General features: G+C 54.1%; 1 protein-coding gene across 1 annotated transcript in view; it reads right to left on the reverse strand.

Moving 5' to 3' along the window:
- The window catches only part of TTC28 (tetratricopeptide repeat domain 28), a 509,780-nt gene that overhangs the window by 88,690 nt on the left and 405,211 nt on the right, over positions 1-15,879 (reverse strand). The window contains exon 7 of the mRNA XM_031948792.1: positions 760-2,101. Coding sequence (XP_031804652.1) covers positions 760-2,101 — 1,342 coding nt within the window. The remainder of the gene's footprint in view (positions 1-759; positions 2,102-15,879) is intronic.

Genomic DNA, 15,879 nt, shown 5'->3' on the forward strand with positions numbered 1-15,879 from the left:
GGGCCCCCAGCCTCTATTTCCACTACAGTTTAACGACGCCCCCTCTTTTGAAAAGTCCCTTCACAATTCTCTGAATCCTTTCACCAGGGTTTCTGGGGGCCCTGAGTGACGGCTGAGTCTGAGCCCGGGCCCTGGAGATTGGGGCCTGTTTATGCACCCAGATGGGGAGCAGAGCTGGCTCTGCCGGCCCAAGGCACCTCATGGAGAAGAGGAGACAAAGGCAGCAGGCCCAGGCAGGATCTGGACCAGGTCCTGCCCAGTGGGACTGCTGGGAAGCCAACGTCATCTCCCCAGCCTCAGATTCCCCATCTTGGCTGGGGAGCCACAGGCCCCTCACAGGCCCTCAGGGGGTGTCTGAGGCGTCTCTTCCAGCACCAGCCAGGCCCGATCCCGGGCAGGGATTCTGGGCCTAATCAGCTCTAGGGGGCGAGCCCTTCCAGGGAGGGGTCCCAGAGGTGTCCTCAAGGGCAGAGGGATGACCCCAGAGGGTCACAGGCCCTTCAAATAAAAGCAGAAAACCTGTGGCCCGACCACACAGGCCCTCTGGGAACCAAGGACCTGCCCCATAAGGAGGCCCCTCAGCCCCCCCCGGGGGCCCTTCCCTCTCTGGTCTGTTTCCTGATCTGCACAGTAGAAGCCCCTCAGCCCTTCCAGCTCTGGGGCCGCAGTTTCCTAGCCTGCACAGTGGAGGCCCCTCAGCCCCCCGGCAGCCCCTCCCTCGCCCCCCGGCCCAGGGGCTACCCCCAGCCCGCCACATACCTGTGCCCGTTCCCCAGGCCCCGGTAGGCCTTGGCCTGGTCCTGCATGCGGTTCAGGCTCTGCGCCACTGACAGGTACTGCTCGTAGTACTTGACGGCCTCCTCGAAGTCGCCCAGCGCCTCGTAGCAGTCGCCCAGGTTGCCGTAGGCCCGGCCGCGGTCCAGCACGGCCTCGTTGCCGCTGAGCTGCTGCAGCGTGGCCAGCTGCTGCTCGAAGTAGCCGATGGCCTCCTCCACCACGTTCATGTTCATCTTGGTGATGCCCATGTTGCCATAGACCTGCGCCTCCACGCCGGGGTCCTTGAGCTTCTGGCCCAGCTCCAGCTGCTCGCGGTAGCACTGGAAGGCCATCGAGTACTTGCCCAGCGCCATGTAGACGGCGGCCAGGTGGCCGTGGGCGCGGCCCTCGCCCGGCAGGTCGCCCAGCTCCTGGCAGACCTCCAGCTCCTGCGTGTGGTAGCCCAGCGCCTTGTCGTGCTTCTGTGCCAGCCGGTAGGCCGTGCCCAGGGCTGCATAGGCGCCGGCCTCCAGCCGCCGGTCTTGCACATGGTGCGCCAGGCCCAGCTGCTGCTCGTAGAACTTGATGGCGCCGGCCACGTCCTTTTTGCAGATGAAGATGTCCCCCAGGTTGCCCAGGGCCCGGAATTTGGCCTGGGGGTTGTTGAGGGCCTGGGCCAGGGAGAGCAGGTACTTCTGGCACTCCTCGGCCTTGGCCAGGTTCAGCAGGGCCTTGAAGGCCAGGCCCAGGTTGCAGTAGGCCTTGGCCTGGCTGAGCTTGTCGTGCAGGTCCTTGGCCAGGGCCAGGTCCTGCTCGTAGTACTTGACGGCCTCGGCGTAGTTGCCCAGGCAGTAGTGGGCGTAGCCCAGGTTGTGGCAGACCTTGCCCTCACCCTCCATGTCCTGCAGCTCGGGCGAGAGCCGCAGGTACTGCGCGTAGTAGGGCGCCGCCTGCGCGTACTCGGCGCGCGAGCAGTGGAAGTTGCCCAGGTTGCTGAGGGCGCGCGCCTCGCTCTGCACGTCCCGCAGCTCGCGGGCGATGTTCAGGTGGTTCTGGTAGTGCTGCAGCGCGCGGTCGTGGGCGCCCAGGGCCTGGTAGGCCACGGCCAGGTTCCCGTGCGTGGAGGCCTGCGAGGCACGGTCGTTGACCTCCATGGAGATCTGCAGCTCCTGCCGGTGGTACTTGACGGCCTGGTCGTAGAGGCCCAGCGCGTTGTAGGCGTTGCCCATGTTGCCGTAAGCCCGGCCCTGGGCCGCGTAGTCGTTCAGCTCCTGCGCGATGGACAGGTGCGCCTTGTGGAGCTTCAGGGCCGCGTCGTAGTCGCCCTTCATCTGGTGGATGATTCCTGAAAGAGACGGCACAGGGCGGCTCAGCCGGGGGCGCTGGGGGTCCTGGGGGGGGTCACCAGGGGGGGCGGGGGACAGAGGGATGGGGAACGGGGGAGGGGGACAAGACAGGGGGAGCTGGGGATGAGACCACTGGGAACGGAGCCGGGGATGGAGCCGTCAGATTGGGGATGTCAGGAGGGGGACACTGGGAGGAGGACCTCGGGAGGGCCCCCCTTCTTTGCTTTGCTCATCAAGGGCGTTTTGTTCCCCAGCCTTTCTCCTGGGGGGCAGCTCCCTTCCCAGCTTTGGACTGTTCCCGGGTTCAATGATCACGCAACACAGTTTACGGTCACTGAGACCTGCTTATTCCCAGCACAGAGCCAGGAAGACCATTCCAGCGAGGGGCTCCCGCTGTCACCGGCCAGCAACACCCTTGTGGGAAGCGCCATCACCGGGCCACCCCTGGCCCCGCCCTCCCAGCCATCCTGCTTTCTGTGCCCATCTCCCACTATCCCCCAGGGCCCCTTCACAGCATGGGCCTGTCCCAATATTCTGGCCCAGGCCTCCCATCACCCCGAGATCTGGGGAGGCCATCGGACTGTTGAGCCGGGGGTGCCACCAGGAGGAGGGGGCCGTGAGGGCCTGCATTTCGCACTGGGAGGACTGGAGGCGGTCCTTTCCCTCCCAGGACCCAGCTCCCACCTTCCCGGCTTGGATCATATCGGATATGACATTCTCACAAGGACGTCCCCCCTTCTCTGCCACCCAGGGCTCCCCGAGAGCCAGATGGGGCTCCTTGGCCCCCAGGCCTGGGCCACGGACCTCACCGCATGCTCCGAAAGAACAGATGCCTCCAACCCTCCCAGAAAGTCGGGGGCACGGCTGGCCCTGGGGCGGCTCACCCTGCGCTCCTTGGGCCACGCCTGGGGCTGGAGCTTCACAGAAACGGGGCAGAAATGGGTGCCGTCTTCACCCGGAGCAAGTGCGCAAGAAGAAAAGCTCCCAAGGTTCTGTTTTTAAAGTTTATATTCACCGAAGCCTTTTAATCCTGTTTTTAACCAGTTTCTAAACTTGCGCTTTTAGACCAAAGAGAGACTTTTAGCCCCGAGCTTTCCCAGAACTCTGGAGGAAACCCCAGCCATTGGGCCCTCCACCTTCCACATCTGTACAGTGGGATGGGCGATAGTCGCCTTCCTCCCAGGGCCAGGGATGCAGATCAAGTGACAGACGGGACAGGACTTTGCAAATATGAGAAGGGGGAGAGGGAGAGGAAGGGGAGAAAGCCAGGGGACGGCCTGCTATCTCACAGCATTAAAAACCTGGGTTTGCTGATGGACTGCTATTTCCAGAAGGACGGCCACTCAATGCGTGTTGGTTTGTGAAAGAAACTGCTGCTCGCTAGAGCAAAATGGTCTCAACTCCAGCCAGTTCCCTCCGTCAGCTCCCCCCCCCCCCCTCCTCCTCCTCCTCCTCCTCCTCCTCCTCCTTCTCCTCCTCTTCCTCCTCCTCCTCTTTCTTTTCCTCCTCCCCCTCCTCCCTCTCTTCTTCCTTTTCCTCCTCCTCCTTCTTTTTCTTCTCCTCTTCTTCCTTCTTCTCTTCCTCCTTTCCTTCTTCCTCTTCTTCTTCCTCCTCTTCTTCCTTTTCTTGTTCCCCTTCCTCCTCCTTCCTCATCTTTCACATTCTCCTTTTTCGCTTCCTCCTCCTCTTACTCCTTTCCTGCCCTCCACATTTGTAAGAAAACAAAGAATCATGGGAAGTCTCCTAAAACAAAGATTTCTTCGCATGACCAGGAGGAGGTTAGGCGTGACTGGCACAAGGAGATGCCCCCCTGCACCCCTGTGTCTCTGCTGTCCCAGACACTGGCAACCAGGTGGGTTCTGGATGGAACCTCACCTGCCCTTGCCAGGTGCCAACCTTCCCCCTTGGAAGCCACCTTAAAGAGACCCCACCCCCCGCAGAATCCCTGACCCTTCAGAGACGGCAGCGTGATCCCCAGGGCTGGTGGTCAGAAGATGAAGAAGAAAAGGAAGAGGAGAAGCAGGAAAAGAGGAAGGAGGAGGAGAAGGAGGAGGAGGAAGAAAAGGAAGAGAAGGAGAACAAGAACAAGAAAGACAAGAAGAAGAGCAACAAATAGCAAGAACAAGAACGAGGAAGAAGAAGAAGAGAGACCCAGAGCCTGTGGCTGGGGGGAGACACAGACTCCAAGAGCCCGGTTTGGAGGTGTTTAGGTATCCGAGTCGGGCCCAGGTGACGCTGGCAGTAAGTGAGCGGATCACTCTCATGCAGCGACAGCCCCGCCATTTAGGAGTGACAGCATCAGTGGCGGAGCCGACAAAGCACAGGAGGGCACCGGGCGGCGAGGTTAATGAGGGGGTAAGAGCAAGCGGTCCAGAGCCAGGAGCCATTGTCCTTCCCGGGCATCCCCGCCGAGCTGCTTCTCACCTGGAATCTGACACCCGGCAGGAGCGGACAATGAGCCAAGGCCCCGGTCTTTGTAAAAAGGCTTCCAAGGCAAATGGGCTCCCAGCGCCGACCTAGTGGGACGCCGGCCTCAATGAGCCCACGTCGGGAATTGAGCAAAGTCAGCTTCGGGGACACGACTCTCTAGGAGGGAGAATGAGCCGCCAACCACAGCTCCGAGTCCTTCCTGCCTAAGTGGAGCCGCTGACATTTTCGACCTTTTCCATGACCTTGGTTCCAGGATAATCCCCTGCTTTTGGTCATGGAACGCCTACCCCCTGGCCCTGTATTTCCACCTATTGACATGGAAATGCTTTTCATTCGTTGCCTCCCAGCTCCTGCCATTTTCTTGAGGTAAGGTCCCCGGAGGCAGCCCCTCCTTCCACCCATTCTCCCCCCCCCCCCATGGCCCCCCACCTTGAGGAGCACTCGGTATTTCCCCCTGTGCTTCTAATACATTATCTCATAGCGGGGATGTCTGTGTGCATGCCTTATCTCCTTACTAGACTGTGCTTCAAGACAGAAGAACTGTCTGATTTAATCTTTTTTTTCCCCTTCAGTGACAAGCAGGGCTCTGAACATGGGTAGGACTTAATAAACGTTTGTTGATTGACAAATGAACGTGCTCATCAGGCCTGATATCACCTTTAGAACAATCCAGGCCACCGAAACCCCCGTCTTCGAGAATCAATCCAACCTTTGTAGCCAAATCGAGGGGTCCCCTCCTTCCCCCTGCCCCCAAGCACATTTGCAGCTGGAAGGGCTTCGAGGTGTCCTGGGCCATCAGGAACGATTTAGCCCTTCCTTGTTTACAGCTGGGCCTCTGGCACTTCGGTCTACAGGCCCAATTTCCCTTCCTTTCCTTTTCAATTTTGAGGAAGACGCTGAAATAAGTCTTGCTATCTCCCCACTCATCTACAAACCCTCCATTAGCCCTGTTTGTCAAACTGCGAGGACATCAGATAGGGTCCCTAGAGAGGCAGGGAGGCCCTCACTGTTAAGTCCCCCCCTGAGGCCCCTTAGAGGCCAGCACCCCAAAGTCCATCCCAGAGGTCCGTGCCAAATGAATGGAGGTGTGGAATGGGGCCCTCCCCCCGCTTTCCAAGGCTCTCTCCTGATTCCCATTGAGTTACAAATTCTAGAATAACCGTGGGCTTGTGGGTCGGCCTGATGGCAGAACTCTTCAGACTGCCCGAGGCTGGGCAGGAATCTCTGCAGTAAATCCTAAGGCAACGGGCAAGATTAATTGTGCTACTGAGAAGGGGAAGCAATAATTACAAATATGAAAATGAAAGAGGAAAGATAGTGGGGCTCTGGTGATGGATGGCCAGGCACTAGGCGCTGCCATCCCTAATGGTTCTGGCCAGGACCATTGTGCTCGAAATTGGTGGGGAGCCCAGGCTGGGATGAAAAATGTGGAGGAGCATCCGTCCAAGCTCCTTCATCAGTCACTGCTGGGAGAAGCCCAGTGGGCTCGGTCTGGGCTCGCGTCCCCAGCAAGTGGAGAGAGGGAAGTGGAGAACCAAGGACAAAGCGCCCAGTCCCATTGGGGCAACAGGCTGGAACTTGGAGATGGAGTCACAGGAGACTTTAGAAAGCAGGCAGCGGCTATAACTAATGCAGTAAGGAGACCCCGGTTTCACTCCTGTCAGGCTTTGGACAATTTGGACGGTCCTCTTTGTCCCTAGTGTTCTGCAGCTCGGTATCCCAGATTCCCCGGATGATCAGGGTAAGACGCAGTGTAGTAGCACAGATACGATGCTGGATTTGGGACCGAGGGACCTGCAGGTCTGACCTTGTCTCTGTGACTTACTGGGTACGTGTATGACCTGGGCAAGACAGTGACCTTTGGGGACCTGGTCTCTCCCCTGTAAGACTGTGCCCAATCCTACACCACCTTCCTATTGGAACTGCCCTCCACTAGAAGGGGCTGCCAGAGGAAGCGTCTTCCTTCTCAGAGATGCCGCGGAGGGCACAGCTTCTGACCCTGTGACTCTGTTGCCCAGCACCGACCTGGTCCTAGAGGAAAGTTGCTGGCCATCCGGTTTCGACCCCTGTCGGGGCAGGAAGAGATTTAATTCAACTTTAGTGAGGAAATGAAAGTACCAGAGTTCTGGAGTTTGGGAGCAACCTTTGAACTTAGGCCTTACAACACGTAACTGAGGAGTAACGAGCTTCTCTAACCAACGTGGCAGAAATACGCGGGGATGACCTGGATGTCAACTACCTGCCTAAAATGTGAACAGGTTAGAGTGGGTGCTAACGGGCAAAGGAAAGGGAAGCAGAATTCCCAGCTCAGCTGGCCAGAGTGGATCTCCAAGAGCTGCTGGCTCAATGACTCATTTCTGGATTCCTGAAATCACAGACTCTTCTTTCTACCACAAAAGAAGCAACTTCTCACTTTAATGAAATGTGAACCGTATCCCCCGACTCCTTCAGTCTCATTTAATTCCTAGGATTAGAGGGTCAGCTTAGAGAGTGGATTCAAGAAGCAATTAATAGCCCTCCATGTGGGGCTGTCCTTGAGCCGAGCACTTCAGAGGAAAGACCAAAAAGAAGGAGAAAGAGTGGAAGGATTCTAATCCTGTCCTCCTGCCCGTCAGGACAGCAGATAATGTCATCATCCTCCACCACCGGTGCCCGGCTCTGCCAAGCCTGGCATGGGCCGGGGAGCCCACATCCCCCACGCCAGATGGCTTTACCTCCAATTAATGTCTTTATTCAGACTCAGTGAGGGAGACACCGAGACAGGTGAAAAACGGATCTGCGACCTCCCCGGGCGGCGGGTTCTGCTCCCTAATACAATCAAAGGCCTGTCTGAGGGAGGGTCTTAGCTGCCGCAAAATCCCCGCGGAGGCACCCGGGAATACTCTCTCTGTGGCAAAGCCCCGCTCTCTTCGGCGTAACCCAAGATCTGGGGCACTTTCACATTGTGAAGCCCTTCAAGGAAATCATCAAAGTTAATTATCCAATTAATATCAAGGCTGGATATACAGTAATCTGTCAAAAGACAAAGGCTTTGGAACTTCTATGCCGATCAGTTTCTTATCTTTTAAATGGAAATGAGGGAATTAGTCACCCTTCCCATTCACTCTTTGTGAATATTAATTTGTCTTTTTCCGCTTGAGTGCCTCCCTAACTGGATGGCTGTAATTAGCCAGGTTGAAGGGGTCCCAACTGCGCGTCCCACCTTGGAGGGGCCGTTGCTGTGGAATTCGGACCACTGGGACCGGCGGTGGCGGGGGAGGGGGGCTTGGGGTAAATGCAGGAACCCCAATGGGGGAAGGAAGTTGGCAGCTCTTGGAGAAGCCTCTGTCTGCAGAAAAGACGTTCTTGAGCATGGTTCCGACTGTGTCACTCTCCTGCTCCCCGGGGCCTTTTACTGTGTGGTTCTGACCATCTTTCTACCCGGATTCTGCTGGATTCTCCCTTGCCTGCTCCACGCTGTAGGGGACTGGGCTGGTTTGCTGCTCCCCGTACAAGAAAGGGAAGTCCTTGCCTCCTTGCCTTTGAATAGTGAGACCCCACCCCCTGGAAGTGCTGGGGAGGGGGCCGATCAAGGCACCCCGATTAGCTGGCTTCCCCTCCCTGTGAATGAAATCCCAGAAGAGACAGGGCGGGTAACAGAAACAACCCAGCAGCAAGGCCTGAAACAAAGCATCCAGACGGATGAACAGTGAAGTCCTCTGTCCAATGTAAAAGATGTAACAATCCATCGATCAACAAAGGGATATTGTGGCTCCGGCAGATTTGGAAAAGTAGGACACATGGAAGCTGCCCCTGACACGCAAAAGCCCGGGCCCTTCAGCAGACAAGAAAGGGCCCAGCTCTGGAGGAAGAACCCAGTCCTCGGGGGGGAACTGTTTCTCCCCTCTGGGTGCAGGGGAACTGTCCTAGGGGTACAGGGAAAGGGGAGTGCTCCCAATGACTCTCCAAGGGGTGTGGGGAAAGGGGGTGCTCCCAATGACCATCCTAGGGGTTTGGGGGAAGGGGGTGCTCCCAGTGACTCTCCTAGGGGTTCGGGGGAAGGGGGGTAGTATTCCCAATGACCATCTTTTTTTTTTTTTTTTTTTTTTTTTTTTTTTACAGCAGGGCTATTTTCCCAGAAAGAGACACTGCCTGCAGTAAGAAGGGGGAGGGACAGGGAATTGGCACTAATTAAGCACTAAATAAATCTCATTTCATTTGGAGAGTGCCCATGAGCTGAGTAGGATACGGTTCTAAGGAGCCGGAGCTCTACAAGTGGAGAAACTAGCCCTGGCCAAGGGTCTCAAAGACCGTCACCGGGCAGAGCCACCTGAGGCCTCCAAGAGCAGGGGAAGGACAGGTAGCCGCCCTGCTGGAATGCCCAAGCTGCCCTGGCCCCTTCTTGCCAGCTTTGTGCTCTCTGTGGGTGCACACCAGGCACTGCTGACTCCCGTGGGAGAGGGACACCGGAGGGGAAGGGTTGTACCAACTGTGGCCACCCTGCCACCTTCCACATGTCTTCGCTTTGAGCTAATTGTTTCTACTAGCTTCATGATTAAATATAAGCTCTTCAGTGGGGCCCTGTGAGCAAGCAGTCTAAGGTCCCTTTTGTACCCCAAGAGACCTACCCTATAAGCTGGGAGAGGGGCAGTCTCAAAGGAGGGGCCACATCTGGCAAACATCCTCTCCTCCTGCCTGGTTCCTCTCCCCCCAACACCTCCTACCCACCTTCCTGGTCTCCTCAGGTTTGCTGGCGGTTCCCTCCTAGAAATTTTTTCCCTCTCTATTCCGTGTATTCCTCTCCAAGTAACCTTGGATTTCTGTAAAGGACTCAGCTCTTTGTGGACAGAGGCTACCTCCCGAGCCCCTGGTGTCTCAGTCTGCAGTCCGGGCTGTGTCCGGCACATACGAGGGGCCGTCAGCGTGTTTGCTAAATGAACAGAGATTCTGGAGGCCAGCGTGTGCTCCACACAGAGCAATGGGTGCCCATGACGTAAGAGTACTAGAAGGTGCAACGAAGAGCAAGCATGACCCTTCCAAGCCCCCAGGTGCCCACATGCAGCCCTGCCCACCCCCAGTAAATGGCGGGACTCCAAGTACCCAGGTCTAAGTTCAGACGGATTTCTGTGCGAGTCTGGGATGCAGGCTGCCAATGTGCTCTCCTCCAGCGGTCAGGTCTGAGGAGCACAGGGCAGAAAACACAAATGTCACTACTGAGGGAAGACTTCTGGCTCTGTCACAACGGGCGCTGCTGAGTCCAGCCAGCCACGATGGGTCTCATTTGTCTCGCACGGGCTCCTGGAAAAGGCCATTTCAAAGCCCCGGAGAGCCACGGGAGGCTGGCCTTGGTAGCGGGCTCTCTTTCTCCCTTTCCCTCTTAGGCTCCCTAGAGGAATGAGTGGGACAGGAAGGGGGCTTCTTGCCTGACTGCGGCTTCCCAATCCACCCCGGGGTGTAGGCCAGGACCCACGAAGGGCCCGGGACTGCCCTTGGCACTTTGGCCGCTTCCAAAAATGTCAAGTTTGGACTGTTCATGGACAACATACACTGATGTATACACACACGTATGTGCGTGCTGGCTGTACGGACAACAGAGCTCAACCCTCCCTCCCAAATACACAGGGGCAAGCACATATACGGATAAAGGAAATAAATACGTACATAGACCTAATGCACACACACACACACACACACACACACACACACACACGGATGATTTATGGCCAAGCTGGGGGGGGGGCCTGCTGAGCTCGTGTTGGTCTGATCAGCCGGGAGACCACTGGCCCCTGACCTAACAGGCCATTTGGGCCCTCTGAGAATGAGGGGTAACAAGCAACAAACGTCTATACAGACATATACATCTCTGTGGGTGAGCGAGGGAGGGAAGGAAAAAAGGAGAGAGGGAGAAGGGGAGGGAAAGGGAGAGGAAGAGGGAGAAAGAGAGAGAGAAGGAGAGGGAAAGGGAGAGGAAGAGGGAGAGGAAGAGGGAAAAGGAGAGGAAGAGGGAGAAGGAGAGGGAGAGGGAGCAAGAGATGGATGGAGGAAAGAGTTCCATATCTATATGTATGTGTTTTTCTATATAGCCAGGTTATAGGAGATGTGTTTTACACACACACACACGCACACATGCGCACACACACACACACGTACACACACGCACACACACACGTACACACACGCACACACACACACCCCTTTATTAGACTAGAAAGATTCTCTTTTCACAGGAAGGCCTCCAGGAAAGCCATTGCCTCTAGTCCCTTTTACAGACTGGTACCAAATTGCTCTTCCTCAGTCTCCTTCCATTGATCTCCCAGCACTCTCTGCTTCTCTTTATGGACATTTGATTCTATACACTCATTTTGAAAATCTATTATAACTCTTACTAGATTACATTATTTTGGAGGGTAGATTTATTTCTCTATGGAGGTGTAATCAATGTATTCTAAAGCACCAAATCCCATTTTATAGATGGAAAAACCAAAGGATAATATAGGTAAGCAACTGATCAAAACTTCTTGCCTGTTCCTGCCCTAACCACCAGGCCTATTCCCTCACCTTGTTTGAATGCCAAATGCACACTTGCCACTCTCCGTGGAGAACTCACACATGGCACGCTCACAAGATGATCAGAAAAAGTGATACAAGGACACTCCCAAGGTCTCTAACTTTAGAATTGATTGTGGGACACGAGACTCTGGCCCAGGACCGCCCAGCATGGTGGGCCCTCATCAGAGAAGGGGCTGTGCTCTGTGAGCAAAGCAGAACTGAATTAGCTCAGAAGCAACGTGAGATGCACAAAGTCAGAGAACCCTCCCTAAACTTCCACAGGAACGTCTGTGTCTGACCACGGCATAGACTCCGAGCTCCACGGTCAAACACACCGTAACTCAAGTGCATCACTGCTCCTGTCATTTTGGGCCACTCAGAGAACAAAGAACAGCAACCAACCAACCATTTCTACCAAGGCTTCTGTGACCTTTAATGCAAGAGTGTTATCACCTGGTAACCTTAGAGACCATCTGTTCAAACGGCCAGAGTTTAGAGACGAGCAGACAGGGAAGTGAAATGGCTCGTTTCCTGAAGGCTGCACGAGACCTGCGGCGCAGATGAGTTTCTTCCTAATACTCACTGAGGAACTGATTAGGAAGAACCTCAAACTCTCAGATCCCTGCCCTCATTTCCTTTCCACCACCCCACAGACGTCCTCCCGCTGCTTGCCTAATGCCATATAACGCACCACGACACTGGTGTTCTATGCTGTGCTACCATCAGTGATGCGGAATTTTTCACAAAATTAAGCCTGGTTGAGAAAGATCATCTCAGATCATCAGGAAAACAATGAGCTGGAATATTGATAAATCCAGAGATCTGAAATTTGCTCAGGATAAAAACACATACACATGCTTAAGTCATTTCTTCACCCATTTATCACTGAAATCAGAAAATCCTGCCCCAAAGACTGCGGGCAGTGTGGCTCGGTGGAGAGAGCTCTGGGCAGGCCCTCGACAAGCCTGGTTCCGCCACCGGATCCTTCTCTGCCTCTTGGGCTGGTGACGTTCTCCCCCTCTCTCTCACTTTCTCCCACTGTGAAATGAGGTTAACCTCAGTCTCTTCTAGCTCTGACCTCTAGGATGCTGCTGGAGGTTATTGCACACTTCTGGGCTGTACAAGGTGGAAATCTGGGGGTTGTGGTTTTTTTAAAAGGCACATGTGGCGATCACCCTTAAGCAGAGCTCCCTGCAACAGGCCAGTGGTTTCATGAGAGAACTGACCACCCCAGACAGTGCTTTAGGGTTCTCAGGAAATGGCAATTAGGAAGCCAAGACACTGGGGCATCCCCTTCCTAAAAGGCATGGTACCCTCCGGGGGAAAACAGGAACAAGCCCTCCAGCAAAATGTGGGAGCTGGCAGTTGAGAAAAAGGAGTCGGGCTCTGTGGTTTTGAAAGATGCTCATCAATCTGGTGCATCAATAAGAAGTGACTAAGTACAAGGACCAGATCCGACAGGTTCCTGTGCTAATTAAGGGCCTGCTCTGAAGCAGGTCCATTAACTGCAACGTGCCAATGATTACCAATGCAGGACAAGCCTCTCCCTCATTAATTTTTCAGCGTTACATTAGAAACGCCAAACAGGAGCACCCTCAGCACCAACATCCACAGAAAATTCCATTTTTCTTAAAACAGAAAGCCAAGCTGGCGAAATGATCCAAAGAACAAACATTACATTGGGACTGAGTCTGCAGCAGGTCACTCATGGAGAGAAAAGCCTCCTGACCAGTCATGGGCTCAGCTGGAGGCGGAGGGCGCGGTCACACATGGCAAGCCCCATGGGAAGGCACCAGAACCTGAGGGCCGTCTCCGCCAAGCTTTTTCCACATGATGAAATAGGTGTCAAGGGGTGGGGGGGGGGGGGGTCAGACAACTTCAACCATAGCTCCTCAAAGAGCTGAGCCTGGCCCTCTGCCTCTCCACTGCCCAAATGAGAAGCTAAGAACTCTGAAAAGCACCTCTATTGTCGCCTTGTTGTTTTGGGGATCCCAGACAGCCCCAGTGTGATAAAGGTGCATTGTGGGCGTTACACTAAGTTCCAGATCCAGTATGCTTAGTGAATGTCCACCAGGGCTGTCCCTGTCCAATGGATCTCCTCACCAGCTTACCTATTGTGACAGCTTCCCTTCCTCTCTCCCTCCCTCTCTCCCTTCTTCTCTTCTTTCCTTCCTTCCTTCCTTCCTTCCTTCCTTCCTTCCTTCCTTCCTCCTTCCCTCCCCCTTCCTTCCTTCCTCCCCCCTCCCTCCCTTCCTTCCTTCCTTCTTTTCTCCCTCCCTTTTTTTCTTCCCTCCCTCACTACTCATTACTGAGGTAAGAATTTCCCTGTAGCCTATATTCTGATGATCCCTTACTTGTGGCGTTCCATTTTACAGGCATGTTAATACCAAGGCTAAAAGAGCCCAGAAATGGATTTAGGGATATGGAGACTCAATGGAAGTTGGGGGAGAGGGTGTTACTCTGTCAGAAGATAGAATCTTCTGACTCAAATGTATATGCCAGTTAATAAGAGAGCTGCATTATCAAGATTACTATGGGGGGGGAGATCCTTTTCCTTTCAAGTGGGTGACCTCCTCCAACATAACCAGAGTTTTACTTGAAGCCTCCGTGGAGCAGAGAGCTGTGAGCAGAAGAGCTAGACCGGCCAGTTACGTGATACGTGCCCTGCAAGATGGGCAATGCCCCCAAGCCCCAGTTACCCACTCTCTGGCACAGCCAGGAGAACCCCATGCCAGCCAACCAGCCTCCTGCCACCCAGGGTTGTGAGGAGGGAGCAAATGAGATAATAAATGGAAAGTGCCATGTAAACCAAAAAGTGCAATTACAGAAGTAATAGCTATTGTTGGCGTTTGGTCCCAGAATGGTTCCAAACCCAATTTAAAAGTGAATGAACAGACTGCTTTCTCAGTAACCCTGTCAGTCCCGGCAGGGACGGGCCGCATCGGGGAGAAATTTCTGTCTGTCCATTTTTGCTACCGAGGCCTAGTGACCAAAAATGAACCAAAAGGAAACAAACCATTCTAGGAACCGCTCCCAACCTCTGTTAGAAATGTTACGGATAGTACCGCAGAAAGTGACCCACACCTAACGCCCTCCACCAAGATAAGGTGGAAATGGGCTTGTGATTTAGACATAAGGAGTGATATTATAAGCAAATCAGAAGAACAAAGGAGAGTTTATCTCTCAGATCTGTGGAAAAGAAAGGAATTTATGGCCAAAGAAGAACTAGATTACAAACGAAATGCAAAATGGATAATTTTGATCGTGTTAAACTAAAAAAGTTTTGCACAAACAAAACCAATGCAGACAACATTAGAAGGGAAGTAGAAAACTGGGGGAAAAAATCTTTACATCCAAGGGTTCTGATAAAAACCCCATTTCTAAAATATATAGAATTGACTCGAATTTATAAGAAATCAAGCCATTCTCCAATTGATAAATGGTGAAAGGATATGAACAGCAGCCGGGATGCTGCTGACACATATGGGCCCGTATTGACCAAAGCCTCTTGAGTCATTGGAACCAGAGGAAGGCACCCTGAGGTATCGAATGTAGAAATCATTTGGAACAGGCAGTCAAAGAGCCGTCCTGCTTCTGCTGGAAGCTCTCAGTGACGGCAGCTTGCCACGCGGCCCCAGCAGCTGTCCTTTGAGGTCATCCCAAAAGGATCCAGATGCAAGGAGCTGTCCTCCCAGAGAGAGGGCGTGGCCCACACTTCCTGAAGCAGTCCTTTCCATTACGGGAAGGCCTGGGTGCTTAACCTGGGGTCCATGAGTTTGATGTCAACACCATTTTGATAGCGATATTCCCATATAATAGGTTTTCTCTGTTATATACACAGATCTGAGACATGGTCCAGAGGTTCATGTTTGGGAGGAAGGAGCAGGACCCAGGAGAGAGAGGACCAACCCCCTCCCCCCCCCCCATCTCTCACTTTGAGGAAGCTGCTCTTGTTGCTCTTGACATCACACGTTCTCTGCCTCTGCTCCTTTCAATTCCAGACCCAGCATGCCCACTCCCCCTTTCCCAGTGGTCCCAAGCCCCTCTTGTCTCAGTGCCTTTATTCATGCTGGCTGTGCTCTCCATATTCCTTATCAAAGTCACTTCTAAAATGGGGTTCCCAAGCCTTGGATTTACTACTCCACTCGTGTCCAGTGCAATCACCATGTCCTTATCCCCACAGAAGTGCCGGCTTCTCCTCATCACTCCTGCAGAATTAGTGTTTTTAGTTCTCCTATCACACCTCTGACCCCTGTTTAGCTTGTAGTCTCCTGAATTCCCCCAGATTTTCTTCTTTTCCCGCCTATTTTTCCTTTAAACTTTGGCCATCACTCTGCATTCTCTCTCATCCATCTCCCCACGGCCAGTGAGAAAGAAAGAAAACTAAAACCTCCCCATGAACACAGGTCCTCCCATTGGCCAAATTCCAAAGCTGCCTTGCCGTGCCCCGGGTGCGGCCCCTCTCCAGCTTCCCCACTAGCCGCTGAGCCGATCCGGGTTCTAGAGCCTTTCCCGTTTGTTTACTACATGCTGTTGTTGTCTAAGTGTCTCTCCTGCTTCTGCTCACTTCCCTCTGCATCGATTTCTTCCAAATCCTTCAGCATTTCTTACAGCCCAGAGCAGTCTCTCACCTTATACACCTACCACCCCCTCACTGAAGGGCATGAAAAGAACAACTATCATGTGATCGTCCCACATGGGCCCTTTCCCCTCCCTTTGGTCTCTCGAGGGCACCGACGATCTAACATCGACGTCTCTGGGTCCAAAGGTAGTCTGGATTTGATGACTTTTTTGAGCTTCCCACAAGGCGGGACCAGTT

Source organism: Sarcophilus harrisii, chromosome 1 (genome assembly GCF_902635505.1).
Source record: "Sarcophilus harrisii chromosome 1, mSarHar1.11, whole genome shotgun sequence".
Taxonomy (NCBI): Eukaryota; Metazoa; Chordata; class Mammalia; order Dasyuromorphia; family Dasyuridae; genus Sarcophilus; species Sarcophilus harrisii.